Here is a 14965-nt window from a genome sequence, read left to right on the forward strand (position 1 = left end):
TTTTTTACTCATGCAATTAGGAATCCTGAAATTTATGCTGTTGGGACTCCTAATCATGTGAAAGGACTCCCATGCACATACAGTTGCACATTTGCAGATTCATTGTAGGCCTCCAACTGAAGTCACATAATATAGTCTCCCCCTCCCCAGAATGATATTGATACCAAAATGGGCTACTGACTGTAGTTTCTTACAGCAGATGACAATTGTGAAACAAATGAGAAGGAAATGATCTTATAATGTAAATAAGGCAAATGGAATTGAAAATGGTATTTCAAAGTGGGAGGAGGTCATTGAACAACTTTTATAACTTATTCAAATAACTTTTATTGCTGGAAAATGAAACAAAAGTTTGTGCAATGGAGAACAGAATGTAAACTTTATTAGAAACCCCCCAAGTTCCTACATGATCCTGTTCCTAAGGGGCACACAGAAGTCTGAGATATGCTTCTGAAATCAGTCTGCACATCCTATAGACAGATGATATCTGCGGGCGGAAAATGGTGAGAGTAAGAGAGACTGGATATTTTTCACTCTTCAGTATTTTTTAAATGCTTAATCAGAAATGTTTTGGGAAATGAAAGGAATTTCACCTCTTTTAGAAAAAATATTTTATGTTATTATTTTCTTCTTCATTTGAACGGTTGGGTGTGTAAGAACCACCAGACCCATGCATGTTTCCATCTCTTTCTTGATTTTATATTGTTTCATTAAGAAATTTCAGCTATGTTGATGACAGGAAAATTCCCTTAGAGTACAATTCATGATTGGAGGCTCCTTTCATGAACAGATTGGTGTTCATGGAATAGTACATATGACAAAGTGAGGGTGGCAATTTCAGCTCTGTTTCACAGGTCACAAATCAGCCTCTAATGTCACATACCAGCATGCAAAAGTAACACATATGCACATACTCTTGTAGGTGTGCATATTCTCAAGCGCCACATACAAACTTCATTGCAAATGTGCAATGCCCTACTGCCAATCTCTGTATCCTCCTGGCTCTGCAGTTTGTCCTCCTGCTATTGCTGTCTGTTCACTTGCCATCTATGAGTGAGTAATGAGAGAGCATAGAAAAGGACAGTAACCTTCACAAGCATTACCCCCTCTCTTTTAAAGTTGTGATGCCTGTTGGTCCCAGAGGAAGAAGCAATCCAATGGGTAGTGAAAACAGTTGCATAGGAAGAGGATGATTTCTTGAAAGGAACCTCAGTAGGAACGTCTTTCCCAAATACCCATAAAGCCTGGAACTGATGTTGCTTGGCAAAAGGCTTTGGATAACTATTTAGCTTTGAACCCCTAATTCAGAAAATGGCCTTCTAAAATCTTCCCAGTGGCCTTCCTGAAAGATTCCTTCACATCCTTGTTTCTCAGGCTATATACAAGGGGGTTAACTAAAGGCGGAAGGACTGTGTAAAAAAGAGAAAATATTTTGTTAAGGTCTCTCATTGCTTCAGTTTTTGGTGTCACATATACAATGATTAATGCCCCATAGAACAGCGAAACAACAATCACATGAGAAGAACAAGTGGAAAAGGCTTTCTGCCTTCCAGTGGTGGATGGGATTTTTAAAATGGAATCAATAATATATATGTAGGAGATCAGGGTCAAAAGAAAAGGGGGGAAACTGAACACAAAAGTCAGGATTACACTGGCATACTTCACAAGGCTGGCATCACTGCATGAGATATTGACCAATGCAAGAGAGTCACAAAAGAAATGATCCATTTCATTGGAATTACAATACTTTAGTTGCAACACCAAGATCAAATATATAGAAGTAAACAAAATGCTATTAATCCAGGAGGCACTGGCCAGCTGGATACACAGCTTACCATTCATAAGAGTTGCATAATAGAGGGGTTTGCATATAGCTAAGAAACGATCATAAGACATCACAGAGAGCAGATAACATTCTGTGCCAATCAGGAGATCAAAGAAATATAATTGTATATGACAGCCTTTAAAAGAGATGGTTTTGTCCTCTGTCAATAGACTGCTTAGCATCCTGGGCAGTGTGGTTGAGCTGTAGACTGTCTCCAGAAAAGACAAATCCCCCAAGAAGAAGTACATGGGTGTGTGCAAGTGATGGTCGGTCACTATGAGAATAACTGTGAGAATATTGAAAGTCATTGTCAATATGTAGATCACCAGAAACACAAGGAACAGGAAGATCTGTAGATGAGGGAGTTCCCCGAATCCCAGAAGAATAAACTCAGTAATTTCACTCTGGTTTTCCTGCATTATGGTTGTCATCAAATGTGTATAACAAAGTTATATCATATCCTGAAAGACAACTGAAACATAAGATAAGTAAAAGGTATTTGTAGTCATGAATTTTACAGGTACCACTGAGGGAAAACGTGGAGAAAGTGCAGTATGACTCAGGGATGTTTTGCAGGCTATAACCTTTCTGAAAGCTCACAATGCTAAAATGCCTGTGGAGTGAACAAAAGTTGCTCAAAAGCATACCAGCATGAATAGATAAATAGGTACCACTGTGGCAGGAAGGTAAATTGTGTATCTGTGTGCTCTGGCTTCTGTCACAGTGTTCCATTGTGCCAGAAGCAGTTTAGTCATGCTGGCCATATGACCCAGAAAAGCTGTCTGTGGGCAAATGCTGGCTTTCTCAGTCTGAAAGCGGAGATGAGCACCACACCCCACAGTCAGATTCAACTGGACTTAACCATCCAGGGGTCCTTTACCTTACTGCACTCCAGCCTAATCGGGACATATTGCATTTAGCAGGAATACTTATTGGTATACTGGTAAAATACTCATAGAGGCTTGCAGGCAACTTGATATAATCATGATGGAGAGGGAGGAAAATTGTGAAATCTATACATATAGGGGAAACAACCTTATTCACAGTTCCTGGACTAAAAGAGGGACCAGGACATAAGTATACTGTGGAGTTCAAATTTACAGAATTTTGTCATACAGAAAATAAAGGAATGTACCAAACTGCATTAAAATGTCTAATCTATAGAATACGTGTAGAAATGCATACATTAAAAATATCTATTTCAGTTTATCTTGTGAGGTATATGTATTTAATTGCAAATTTTCATACAGTATTCTTTTATTAAACACAAATGAATGTGATATTGACATATAGTATCACAGGAATAGCCATTCTTATTTTTGCCTTCAGTGCTCTACTGGTATATATGTAAATAAACCAATGGTCATATTAGGAATTGGGGGGGGGGGAATCAATTCAGTTCACATTGAAAGGCAAGCATACACAATTTGTAGTTTCTGAAACAATGCATGGACCAAAACACAGCCATCCATTGAAATTTGCACTTCTCTGGATCTTGCAATAATACAGTTCTCCAGCCAAGTCATACTTCTAAAAATGCATATACTAGGGGAAAGTGTTCATATAAAACCATATATTCATGAAACAACAAGCAAAAATGTGTTCCATTAGGGGGAACTGATTTGTAAAAAGAAGTATCTTAGGCAAATTTGCATACAAATATATGCATATTTTGAGATATTTGTACTAAAATCCTAGTGAACTTTTATGAGGACTTTTAAAAAAAATCAGAAACCAGTGTGGGAATTTGGAAAACTGACCTTCGAAGTGGGAAAATGGCAACTTGAGAGAAGCCAAAATTCACAGATTTGCTCATCCCAAATTCCAACTGGCTGTTGGTTAGATCCAGATTAAGTGAATTGAATTCAGTTCCCATTGAAAACTATGGGTCTTATTAAGCCATGATAAGTTTGACCCATTGATTTCAGTGGAGGAGTCTACCCCAAAAGCCTCCAAATCTTTCTCAAGCAAAGAAAATGAAAGCATTCAGTGCTGTCACAGCTTTGTTACTCAAAGCAAGCAGTTCATAAACACACATTTATCACGGCGCTTCAGTTCCTGCAAATAACTTGCACTGAATGGCATTACCTCTCTCATGAATGAAGTTTCTTGTAAGCTCAATTTCGAGCAGCTTTTGGTCTTGGGAGCAAGATGTGCACAGTGTCTTCTATAAGCATCTCAATAGACAAAGCTTGCCTTCCCATAATTTCTGAATTCTGTTTAGTCTGCTATGGCTTGTTTCACATCTTAGGCTTTATATATATATAAAGAGAGGTAGTTTCTGTTTGGTTATTATTTATTATTAAGCATAAAAGGTAAATATCTTGAGAGATGCAATAATAATTTGAGAGGGAATGTAGGTTTCAAAGCTAGACTGAAGCCACACGGGGATACTGCAGGCCCATAGTCACAGAAGTAGGACACTGTGGGGATTTCCCTCATTCGGAAATATTCTCACTCCTTTCCTGAATGTTCAGAGTAATTCTTCTTTTAAGCACTACCTCTTTTACTTTTACTTAATTATAAGGAGCAGGGAAGGCATTTGGGCAATATACAGCTTAAGGCCTCATTGAAAAGTAAGGCAATAGATGTGGTATTGACTTATTATTGTGAGTTGTTCATGAGGGTATGTGCTTTTCGTTTCATTAGACCTTTCGGCAGTGCAGTGCATCCTACTTTTTATGTTTTATTTTTTACCCACATACTGGGTAAAAGGAATTTTTGACATGCCTAGAGTGCAATGAACTGTGGTCATTGATCCAGACCAACTTGTAGCTGAAACCAGGAACAATATGTGAACCAACACAAAGCCATCCTTTTAAATTCACTCTTCTATGTTGGAATGTGTTGATGGTGTGTGGAAGGGCTAGGTGTGGCCATCACCTACCCCTTCAAATTTAGGTATTCCGTTAAAGGAATCCAGCGGTCGTGGATCCTGTCCGATGCCTGTGTGGCGAGGGGCCATGGCACAACCCTCGGTGACATCAGGGGAGAGCTTATAGTTGTATTAGCATCAACAGCCTCCACCTTCTGGTGAATAAACCCCTTTTGGGCTCACCCCTCTCCGAGTGGGTGGAGTCAATCTGTCGTTTTCCAATGCCTAAGCCAATACCTTCTCACTTGCTGTAATCAATAAAGTTGTGGCCTTTTCTTGCCCGTTAAACTTATACTCTGTGTCTATGTGTCTTCATTCCACAAAGCGGGGATCAGGTCCTCAAACCACAATATGTGAACCAACACAAAGCCATCCTTTTAAATTCACTCTTCTATGAATTTTGCAATGCAGTTCTCCAGCCAATTAATCTGTACAAAACTGCATACACTGAGATAAGATAGATAGATAGATAGATTCTTTATTGTCATTACACACGTGCAACATTGCACAAGTGCAACGAAATTGGATGCCATCCCTTAAAAACAACAAAAGCAAAACAACAACAACAACCCACAAACCACATTCCAGCCACACCCACACCCACACCCATCAATCTCCCAAGTCACACTATCGAGTTACAGCATTCAAAAGGGCCACAGCTCTCGGGTAGAAACTGTTTTTCAGTCTATTTGTCCTTGACTTGATGTTTCTATATCTCCTGCCAGACGGCAGTAGTGCAAACAGACTGTATCCCGGGTGAGATGAATCCTGCAGGATGTTGTTTGCTTTCCTAAGACAACGGGAACCGTACAATTCTTCCAAGGATGGGAGAGGTTGACCAATAATCCTTTGTGCTGTGGTTATGACCTTCTGGAGCACCTTCCTCTCCCTAGCTGTACAACTGGAGAACCAAGCACAAATACAGTATGTAAGAATGCTCTCTATGGAGCCTCGGTAGAAGGACACCAGCAGTCTCTCACTCAGATTGTTCTTCTTTAAAAGTCTGAGGAAATAAATTCTCTGCTGGGCCTTCTTCACCAGAGCAGTGGTATTTGCGCTCCAAGTCATGCCCTGATCGATAGTTACTCCCAAAAACCTGAATTCCGCCACCCTCTCCACCCGTTCCCCATTGATATGCAAGGGCTGAATGTCCGCCTTTTTTTTCCTGTAATCCACCACTAATTCCTTGGTCTTAGCCGTATTAAGAGCCAGATTGTTCTCTCCACACCAAACACAGAGCCGCTCCACCTCGTCCCGATAGGCGGACTCATCCCCTCCTGAAATGAGCCCTACCACCGTAGTGTCATCAGCAAACTTGATGATTTTGTTGCTGGAATAGATGGCTGTACAGTCATACGTATAGAGAGCATAGAGCAGGGGACTCAACACACAACCCTGTGGTGAGCCGGTGTTAAGGCTAAGGGCTGTGGACATAAGGTGCGTATTGGGGAAAATAAAATACATAATGCATTATATTAGGAAAAAATGCCTGAAAGAAATCAGTAAATTCGCAAACAGAAATGTGTATCTCTGGAGAAATGTGCATCAAAAGGCTTTCATTAGGATTTATCCCCCTCCCCACTCAGAAATTGCTGCAGATGAGAAGAACTGGATTTAAGATTGGAAATATGAGAAAATAAGAGAAACCAAAACTGGCAGATTCATCTATCTCTATCTACAACAAAACCATGGTAGGGGATAAGGAACCAAGAGAAGTGAAACTGCCAGATCCGTTCATCCCTAGACATCCATAGGATTTATTTTACTTTATTCATTTATTTCAAAAGATGTACATACTGCTGGATTGCACTAAAATCTCAAAGTGGTTTTCAGCAAGAATGAAAACTAAAATTATCAGTAAAAATAGATAACTATTTAAAGCATTTTTAAAAAGTAAAAGCAGCAGTATACTAAAATCCAAATTAAAATACATGTCAATATTCCACATGCCTGGATACATTGGCCGAAAGGAAAATGTTTTTGGCAGATGCCAAAAAAAGTACAGTAAAGGCACTTGCCTTAAGTCAATAGGGAGAGAGTTCAAAAGTGTGCATGAATCTTATGAAGCATTTTTAGCAGGCCCAATTCCACAGACTGATGCAGTTAAGTGGGCATAGATGGAGTAAGGTGATGTCACAGTTCAATTTATCCCAAGCTTTATGTAGCTACACCTTGAAATAGGCCTGGCAGCAAATTGGCAAGCAGTGTAGGTTCTGAGCAGAGGTGCTATATGCTGATAGGGTAGATATTCAGTTGCATTGTAGAGAACCTCTGGAAAAAAACTCCATCAATGCTTCTCTTCAGATGTAGCACTGAAACCACTGTAACACTATACCTCCAATTACAATTACTCAGAGTCAATTCAGGAGGATACCAACATCTGAAGAGACATCAAGAAGCACGAGCAAAGTCCCACTCCCCCCATTAACTCTCTGTGCCAATTCCTTAAATATATAAGGCCACAGTGAACAGTTACACGGAAACAGATGCTTGAAATCAGGCATTGGGAAACATGGCCCTCCAGCTATTTTTGGACTACAACTCCCACTATCCCTAGTTAACAGGAGCAGTGGTCAGGGATGACAGAAATTTTAGTCCCAAAACATCTGGAGGGCTGAGTTTGCCTATGCCTGCTTGAAACTAACTTTAAAGCAAAAACTTTCAACTTCCATGACTTCCCCCACCCAACTAATTTGTATAATTTCTTGCTCTGACATGATAATGATATGGGTGAGGGTTTATATAGCTAAGACAGTAATCTAAATTCTGTTTATTTGGGAGTAAGCCTCAGTGAATTAAATACAATGGACTTCTGCATAGACATGATTAAAAATCAGAGCCCGAACAATCAGACATTTATCCTCCACACCCATACAGCTTTATTTCTTGGAAAGCGTGTTCTCCTTCAGGGAGAGCACGTGTTGCGGTGGGGTCTACTGAGCCACCCCCTTTGTTGCTGGGTAAGTTCTCCAAGATGGCCAGGGGGCATTGATTGGATTGCCGAGTTGCTGGGGGAAAAGTTATGTTGCAATTTGGGTGGGAGGGGTAAAAGGTTTAAATACTCTGCACGCAGCCTTCTACTTTCTCTTTTGCTGCGTGCAACGGATCAGACACAGCGGAAGAGACTGGTTGTATTCAGCATTTATCCCTTCCCTATAACCCTCCTTTAATTGCCTATCTCTGCCTTTTAATTTTATTTTACTTTAATTTTCTTATTAGTTTAACCCCATTGAACCCCTCTTTTAATTTAGCGGCTTCTGCCGCCTCTTGGTGGGGCTGGGGTCGCCGGGAGGGGGGGGAATTGTTGGCCTTCCCTGGTGGGCTTTGGGATAGGCCGCGGCCGTTGGCCCCATACAGAATTTTGGGGCTTCCCTTCCGTTTGTCAGGGCTCTGCCAGCCCCGTGCCCTCTGCTCTTAATTTTGGCTGAGGTTTCTGGGGTTGCCTGGGTGCGGGGACCTTGCTGCCGCCTTTGGGGGGCCTGGAGTGAGTCCCACGATCCCTCCCTTACCCCTGGGCGACTCACCTTTTTGCTCTCCGCATAGGCGCTGGGTTGCCGGGGGAGTTTTCTGGGCACCGTTTTGTCTGGCTTCCTTGGGGCTTTGCCTTGCCCACGGGGCCTTTTTTCAGCAGGCCGGGACAGTTGCGGCCTTTTGGCTGGTGCCCGGGCTGGGGTGGTGCTGTCCCGATTATTTCGGGGCGCTGCGTTCAGCCCGTTTGGCGGGAGCGCCATTTTGCTGCATCATTGCCCCACAGTGGCCTCCAGTGGCCGTTCTCGGTAACTGCAGCTAGTTTTATTGTGCATTTCTATTTGTTTGCCTCTGCTGCCACCTTCTGGTGGCTGGTGTTACTGCACCCCTTTTGTAATATAAATAAAATCTGATTTAATTTTATTTAATTAATTTAGTTCCTTTAGTACCTTGTATTGAGTTGAGTTAATTGTTCTTGGTTCTGTTGTGTGGGCATACGTTTGGGTGACGTGCTTTTGCATCTTGGGGCTATTTCATTTATTGAAATTTTGTTTTATTTTAATTGTATTCAATTTTAGTTTTCTTTGGTTTTCCTTTTCTTTCTCAAGCAGGCATGGCCCCGAAAAAGGCTGCAAAAAGGCCCGCTGCTACCCGGACTTCAAAGCGGCCAATAAAAGGCCCTTCTCAGGCGTTGCGATCTGGTGCACCCAGTCAGGCAGAGGACAGCCTTGGATCCCTAGTCGCCAGAATGGCTGGTGATCCAGCAGCTTTAACACGTCTTGCAACTGAGGTGGACGGCCTCATTCGGCGATGCTCAACGCAGTCCTCTGCCCCAAGGGGGCCAGTTTCCACAGCTGGCCCATCTTCGCCTGCATCTTCATCTTCTAGTGAAGATGGGGGAGAGGCATTAGTTGCTGGGGTTTCAGTGCGGGCTTCTCAGCCATCACCGCCCCCGGTCTTACCTGTTGCGCAGGTTGGTTCACGGGGGCCGAGACGTACCACACGCCGTTCGGCTGGGAGGCGGACCCTTATGGCATCTCCCACCTGGGTGGTTTCGCCTACTCAGTTTACTGCGGATGCATTGTCAGGGCCTAGTCATTCACGTAGGGTCTCTTCTCAGTCTGTTCCAGGTACTTCACAGCAGGCAGTAGACTCGGAGTCCTCGGCTGAGGATAGTCTTCCTACTCCTGTGAGAACATCATCTGGGGGGCATCGTCGCCACAAGAAGAGTGCCAAGAAGCGTGCCAAGAGGAGGAAGGCTGACACTTCATCTTCTTCTTCTTCCGGTACGTCTTCGAGTTCTGATGACGAGACAGTGGCCTCTTTAGATCTTTACTGGGGTTTTGGTGAAGAGGCCGGGGGGTTTCCCAAATGGATTTGGGAACGGAGGGCCAATTCGCACCGAGCAAGGTATGGTGCGGTCCAGGATTGCAGTGATGGCGTGCTGGTGCCTGAGCTGAAAGTCTCCACTAATTCTGTGAGGGACATCATACCTGGGGCTCATCTGTCAACTAAGTTGCGGGCTAGAATTTTAAACAGCCGCTATGTGGATATATTTAAATTAGCACCCCCGCCCACAAGTTCTGATTCTCAGGAGAAGGACGATGCTTCCAAAAAACGTGCTGGGTCTAAGAAAATAGAGAAGACGTTTGAGCAGTGGCTTGATGGCTTCCAGGTTTTTGCTGGGATCGTAGTAATGGCTTATCCACGCAGAGCCCATCACTTGATGGTCTATTTGTCCATTGTGTGCTCTGCTTTCACTATGGCAGGACAATTGGCTGCGATAGCGTATGATGTAAATTTTAGACGCAGGGCAGCCAAGATTTCTTCGGCTCGCTGGGATCGTAAGGATTTGGATGTGTGGACCACCTATGTGGTTCCACACATTGAAAAGAAAGCCATGGAACAGCAGAAGCCGAAGGTGGGTCCATTCAGACCCACACGCAAATTTACTTGCTGGGATTTTAACAAGGGTTCCTGTCAGCGCCAGACCTGTAAATTTTCCCATGTGTGTGACAAGTGTGCCGGGGGTCATCCTGCTTCCACTTGTTTGGGCGGTCGGCAGCCCTTTCGTGGTGGAAAAGGGGGCTCCCAGCAGCCCCCAAAGGCCGCTACTCCCGCCTCCACCTCTGGAACAGGGAAGTAGTGCTTTGACAGTCTTGGCATATACTCCAGTGCGTTTGTCGGCACTAATTCCTTGGTTGCAGGCTTACCCTAAAAAGGAGGCTGCAACTTATTTGCGTGAAGGTTTTTCTGTAGGTTTTCGGATTCCTGTAGCCACGGCTCCCGAGGCACAGAATCCCCTTAATCAAAAGTCAGTTCGTGAAAGGCCAGAAGTGGCGTGCAAGAAGATTGAGAAAGAGGTGGCCTTACGTCGTATGGCTGGCCCTTTCTCAGATCCCCCTTTCCCTAACTTACACATATCTCCACTGGGTATTGTTCCCAAGAAAGCTCCGGGGGAATTTCGCCTGATTCATAATTTATCTCATCCTCGTGGCACATCAGTAAATGATGTTATTCCTCCGGAGCTTTGTTCAGTGAAGTATCTTGATCAGGCGATCAAGATGATCAGGAAATTTGGCCCAGGCGCTTTGCTAGCAAAATGCGATATAGAATCTGCATTTCGCTTGCTACCAATTCATCCAGAGGATTATTGGTTGCTAGGTTTTCAGTTTGAGGGAAAGTTTTATGTCGACAAGGCTATGCCTATGGGATGCTCAATAGCATGTTCCGCTTTTGAGTGTTTTAGCACCTTTTTGGAATGGGCTTTGCGTGTTAAAACCGGCCTGGTAGGCGTGTCTCATTATCTCGATGATTTTTTATTGGCCTCTGCACATGACACTGGCGATTGTGTGGTATTGCTGAGAGCCTTTGCTTCCCTTATGGAAGAATTTGGGGTACCGTTGGCAGCTGATAAGACTGAGGGCCCATCTACCCAATTGACCTACTTGGGTATCCAATTGGATACTGTGTCGCAAACCTCTAGCCTTCCACTCGATAAAATACTTACCCTCCGGAATGTCATACAGGAGCTGCTTCCTTTAAAGAAGGTTACTTTGCGACAACTGCAATCCTTGCTGGGTCACTTGAACTTCGCATGTAGAGTGGTGGCTCCTGGCCGCCCATTTTGTTCACGCTTGGCTAGGCTTACAGCTGGTTTAAGGGCCCCACATCACAGGGTGCGTATGTCCGCACGGGTTCGTGAGGACCTCCGGATTTGGTTAGAATTCTTGGAAGAATTTAATGGCGTGTCTTTGTGGCAGGATGTTTTGAACCTCCACAATGATTTTCAAGTGCACTCGGATGCTGCGGGTTCACTGGGTTTTGGTATCTATTGGAAAGGTAGATGGTGCGCTAGGCGCTGGCCATCTGCTTGGCAGGGGCAAGCGATCACGCGGGACCTAACGTTTCTTGAGTTTTTTCCCATTGCAGTAGCTGTGCATTTATGGGTCGACGAGTTCAGGGACCACCGAGTTTGTTTCTGGTCCGACAATCAGGCTGTTGTGAACGTGCTGGCAAAACAGTCATCTCGCTCCCCCAGGGTATCGGCCCTGTTGCGGGCATTCGTTTTGCATTGTTTAAAATTTAATATTGTATTTTCTGCACGTTTCATCCCTGGGATATCTAACGAGATTGCTGATGCTCTGTCCCGTTTTCAGATGGAGCGATTCAGGTCCCTGGCTCCAGAGTCTCGGGCGCGTCCGGAGTATTTCCCGGAGCATCTCTGGAACCTTGGCAGCAATTAGTATTGCAGGGAGTAGCCGCCTCCATTTCTCCATCCACTTTGGGGTCTTATAAAAGAGCATGGACTGACTTCTTAAATTTTACCCAGTCAGTCGCAGACAACATATCTTCCCCTCCCTCCACTTCTCAAGTGTTACAGTATTTGGCACATATGTTTCAGCTGGGCCGAGCTGCTAGGACGCTGCGGATTCATTCTGCAGCAATTTCCTTTTTTAGTAAATCATTTTTCAACAAGGATCCTTGTGCCAAGTTTGTAGTGCGCAGGGCCTTGGAAGGTTGGGGTCGTCTTGCTCCCCCTAGCAAGGCAGTTAGGCAGCCTATCACTTTTGAGTTGCTGAGCAGAATGCGTGCCAAATTAAGGGTCGTTTGTTGGTCCAAGTATGAGGCCCGCCTTTTTTCGGCGGCCTTTTCAATTGCATTCTTTGCCGCATTACGGGTGGGGGAAGTGGTCATGGAGGCTAGGCGAGATGGTGGTTCCAGGGGACTGCTGCTTCAGGATGTATGTTTATCCCCTGTGGAAGTGAGAATCGTGGTGCGTAATTCGAAAACGGACCAATTGGGTCGGGGGGCAGTTATAAGGCTCCCCGTAACTGGGGAGCCGGGTCCTTGCCCGGTTAAGGATTTGAGGAAATTCTTAGCAGTGAGGCCCTCTGGGGGGGATCCACTGTTCATTCGTGAAAATGGTCGTCCCTTGGCACGGCATCAGTTTTCCAAGGTAATGCGTAAGGTTATTTCTGCTTGTGGGGTCCCGGCTTATGGTTTTGCACCCCATTCCTTTCGCATTGGTGCTGCTACAACAGCAGCCCATTGGGGGTTGTCGGCCCACAGGATTAAGGACTTGGGCCGGTGGAAGTCTGATGCGTTCAAGGGTTATGTGCGGAAGAAATGTTGAATTATTGTATTGATGTGTGCTTGTTCTCCACCCTGTAGGTCTCGCTCCAGTCTGTATCTGGATTGTGGGGCACAGCATCATTTACTGGGCTGGCATCAGAGCGAGGCAGTCTGGAAGGGGACCGGATCTTGGCTTCCCACAGCACGTACAGGTGTCGTGGATATCCAGACGGGGAATGCGGTGGAGTGAATTCATCCCACTAATTAAGCGGAGGGTGCTTTCACATGGTCCCCCTTTGGCAATTGTGGTGCAGTTGGGGGAGAATGATATAGCAAAGGTTGATTGCTATACTTTGCGCTCCACAATTCAAAGAGACTTGGGGGAGTTGGTGACCTTAATACCTACCGTTAAAATATTTTGGTCACAATTGCTGCAAAGGAGCAATTGGCAGGGCATTTCTCAACCCAAGGCTGCTGAAAGGGCCAGGAAGCGTATTAATTCCGCAGTGAGCAAAAGGGTAACGGAATTGGGTGGGTTGGTGATTTACCACCCAAATATTACCTTCAAGGCTCTGGCCCTTTACCGCAATGATGGGGTGCATCTTTCCGAGCTGGGGAATGATGTCTGGTTGGATGCGGTAATTGAAGGGTTGAAGAATGGGTTGGGATTGTGAGTGGTTGGCGGCGAGCATAAAGGGCTCGATTGGCGGTTAGGCATTGGTTATAAATCTGGTGGAGGAGGGGTTAGGATAGGCTGGGCCTGCCCCTCCATGGTTGCTGCGGAAAGGGAATTCCGTTAAAGGAATCCTGGGGCTTGCCATCTTTTCGTCCAATCCCTGGAATGGGACTAGGGCCGGCAAGCCTTCGGGGAGCAGGCGGGTGAGAGTTGAGGGTCTGTGTCTCAGCTCCAATTCTTCCCCGACTTGCTTTCCCCCGCACTGTCTTTCGGTGGTGCCCGGAAGTCAGTTCTGTCCCCAGGCGGGGGGACAGATAGTCTTAACCAATGCCTAAACAACCACTCACAGTTTGTATTTTAATAAAGTTGTGGCCAAAATCATGCCAAAAATCTTAAACAAAAAATTACGTGTCCGTTGTGAGTTATTTTGGGGGGTGGATTGGGGACCTCAACACGCAAGAAATGAGCTATCAGTATTTGGAACCAAGAGGCACAAATTTCCCTTCCAGAATTTTCCAGCAGCCTTTCTCAGAGCCTCTTTGACATCTTTATTTCTCAGGCTATATATGAGGGGGTTAATTAAAGGAGGGAGGACCATGTAAAGCAGTGGAAAGATTTTGTTAAGGTCTCTGATTGTTTCATTTTCTGGTTTGAAATATGCAATGAATATTGACCCATAGAAGATAGAAACAACAATGATGTGAGAAGAACAGGTGGAAAAGGCCTTCTGCTTCCCAGTGGTGGATGGGATTTTTAAAATGGCAGCAATAATATATATGTAGGAGATAAGGGTCAAAAGAAAAGGAGGAAAACTGAACACAAAAGCCAGGATTAGAATGACATATTTCACAAGGCTGGTGTCACTGCATGAGATTTTAACCAATGAAAGAGATTCACACAAAAAATTATCAATTTCATTGGAACCACAATAATGTAGTTGTGACAATAAGACCAAGCATATGGTGACCAACACAATGCTGTTGATCCAAGAGCAACTGGCCAGCTGGATACAGAGTTTACCATTCATAAGATTTGCATAATATAGTGGTTTGCATATGGCTAAGAAACGATCATAAGACATCACAGAGAGCAGATAGCTTTCTGTACCAATCAGGAGAGCAACAACAAAAAATTGTAGGTGGCATCCTTTAACAGAGATGGTTTTGTCTCCTGTCAGGAGACTGCCTAGCATCTTGGGCAGAGAGGCTGAGCTGTATACTGCTTCCAAAAAAGACAAATTCCCCAGGAAGAAGTACATGGGTGTGTGCAGGTGATGATCAGTCACTATGAGAAAGACCATGAGGATATTGAAAGCAATTGTCAAAATGTAGATCCCCAGAAACACAAGGAACAGAAAGATGTGCAGATGAGGGAGATCCCCAAATCCCAGAAGGATGAACTCTGTGATTTCACTCAGGTTTCTCTGCATTGTCATCAAATGCTACATTCTGAAAGATAATTGGAAAGTGAGATGAAAGTGATAGCCGTTATACAATAGTTAAGTACCACTGAGTGAAGAAATGGAAGGGAGAAAGATTCCATCAAT

At 44.3% G+C, this 14965-nt stretch overlaps 4 protein-coding genes across 4 annotated transcripts in view; 1 reads left to right on the forward strand and 3 right to left on the reverse strand.

Moving 5' to 3' along the window:
* LOC310748627 (vomeronasal type-2 receptor 26-like) overlaps nucleotides 1–14965 on the reverse strand; it is a gene marked incomplete at both ends in the record, with an annotated part of 390828 nt that overhangs the window by 247669 nt on the left and 128194 nt on the right. The gene's annotated exons all lie outside the window — the stretch shown is intronic.
* On the reverse strand, nucleotides 1300–8431 carry LOC310748644 (olfactory receptor 5AR1-like; the record flags this gene model as incomplete). Its single annotated transcript, XM_083584493.1, has 2 exons — nucleotides 1300–2238; nucleotides 8225–8431. 2 exons carry the CDS (start codon nucleotides 8429–8431, stop codon nucleotides 1300–1302), a joined length of 1146 nt encoding a protein of 381 aa, XP_083440619.1.
* Nucleotides 8680–13837, forward strand: LOC310746632 (uncharacterized protein). The gene is made up of 2 exons (XM_083580604.1): nucleotides 8680–9454; nucleotides 12843–13837. Exons 1-2 carry the CDS (start codon nucleotides 8782–8784, stop codon nucleotides 13415–13417), a joined length of 1248 nt encoding a protein of 415 aa, XP_083436730.1. The 5' UTR covers nucleotides 8680–8781; the 3' UTR covers nucleotides 13418–13837.
* LOC310748645 (olfactory receptor 2AP1-like) lies at nucleotides 13868–14848 on the reverse strand (the record flags this gene model as incomplete). Its single annotated transcript, XM_083584494.1, has 1 exon — nucleotides 13868–14848. One exon carries the CDS (start codon nucleotides 14846–14848, stop codon nucleotides 13868–13870), a length of 981 nt encoding a protein of 326 aa, XP_083440620.1.

This window comes from Podarcis filfolensis, assembly GCF_964270895.1.
Source record: "Podarcis filfolensis genome assembly, chromosome: 13".
Classification (NCBI taxonomy): domain Eukaryota; kingdom Metazoa; phylum Chordata; class Lepidosauria; order Squamata; family Lacertidae; genus Podarcis; species Podarcis filfolensis.

Excerpts from the sequence above, each read along its gene's own strand:
- LOC310746632 (XM_083580604.1), top strand. The coding sequence starts at position 8,782 with ATGGCCCCGAAAAAGGCTGCAAAAAGGCCCGCTGCTACCCGGACTTCA. Across the intron at positions 9,455-12,842 it reads TTCATCTTCTTCTTCTTCCG|GTCTCGCTCCAGTCTGTATC; the intron begins GTACGTCTTCGA and ends TCCACCCTGTAG.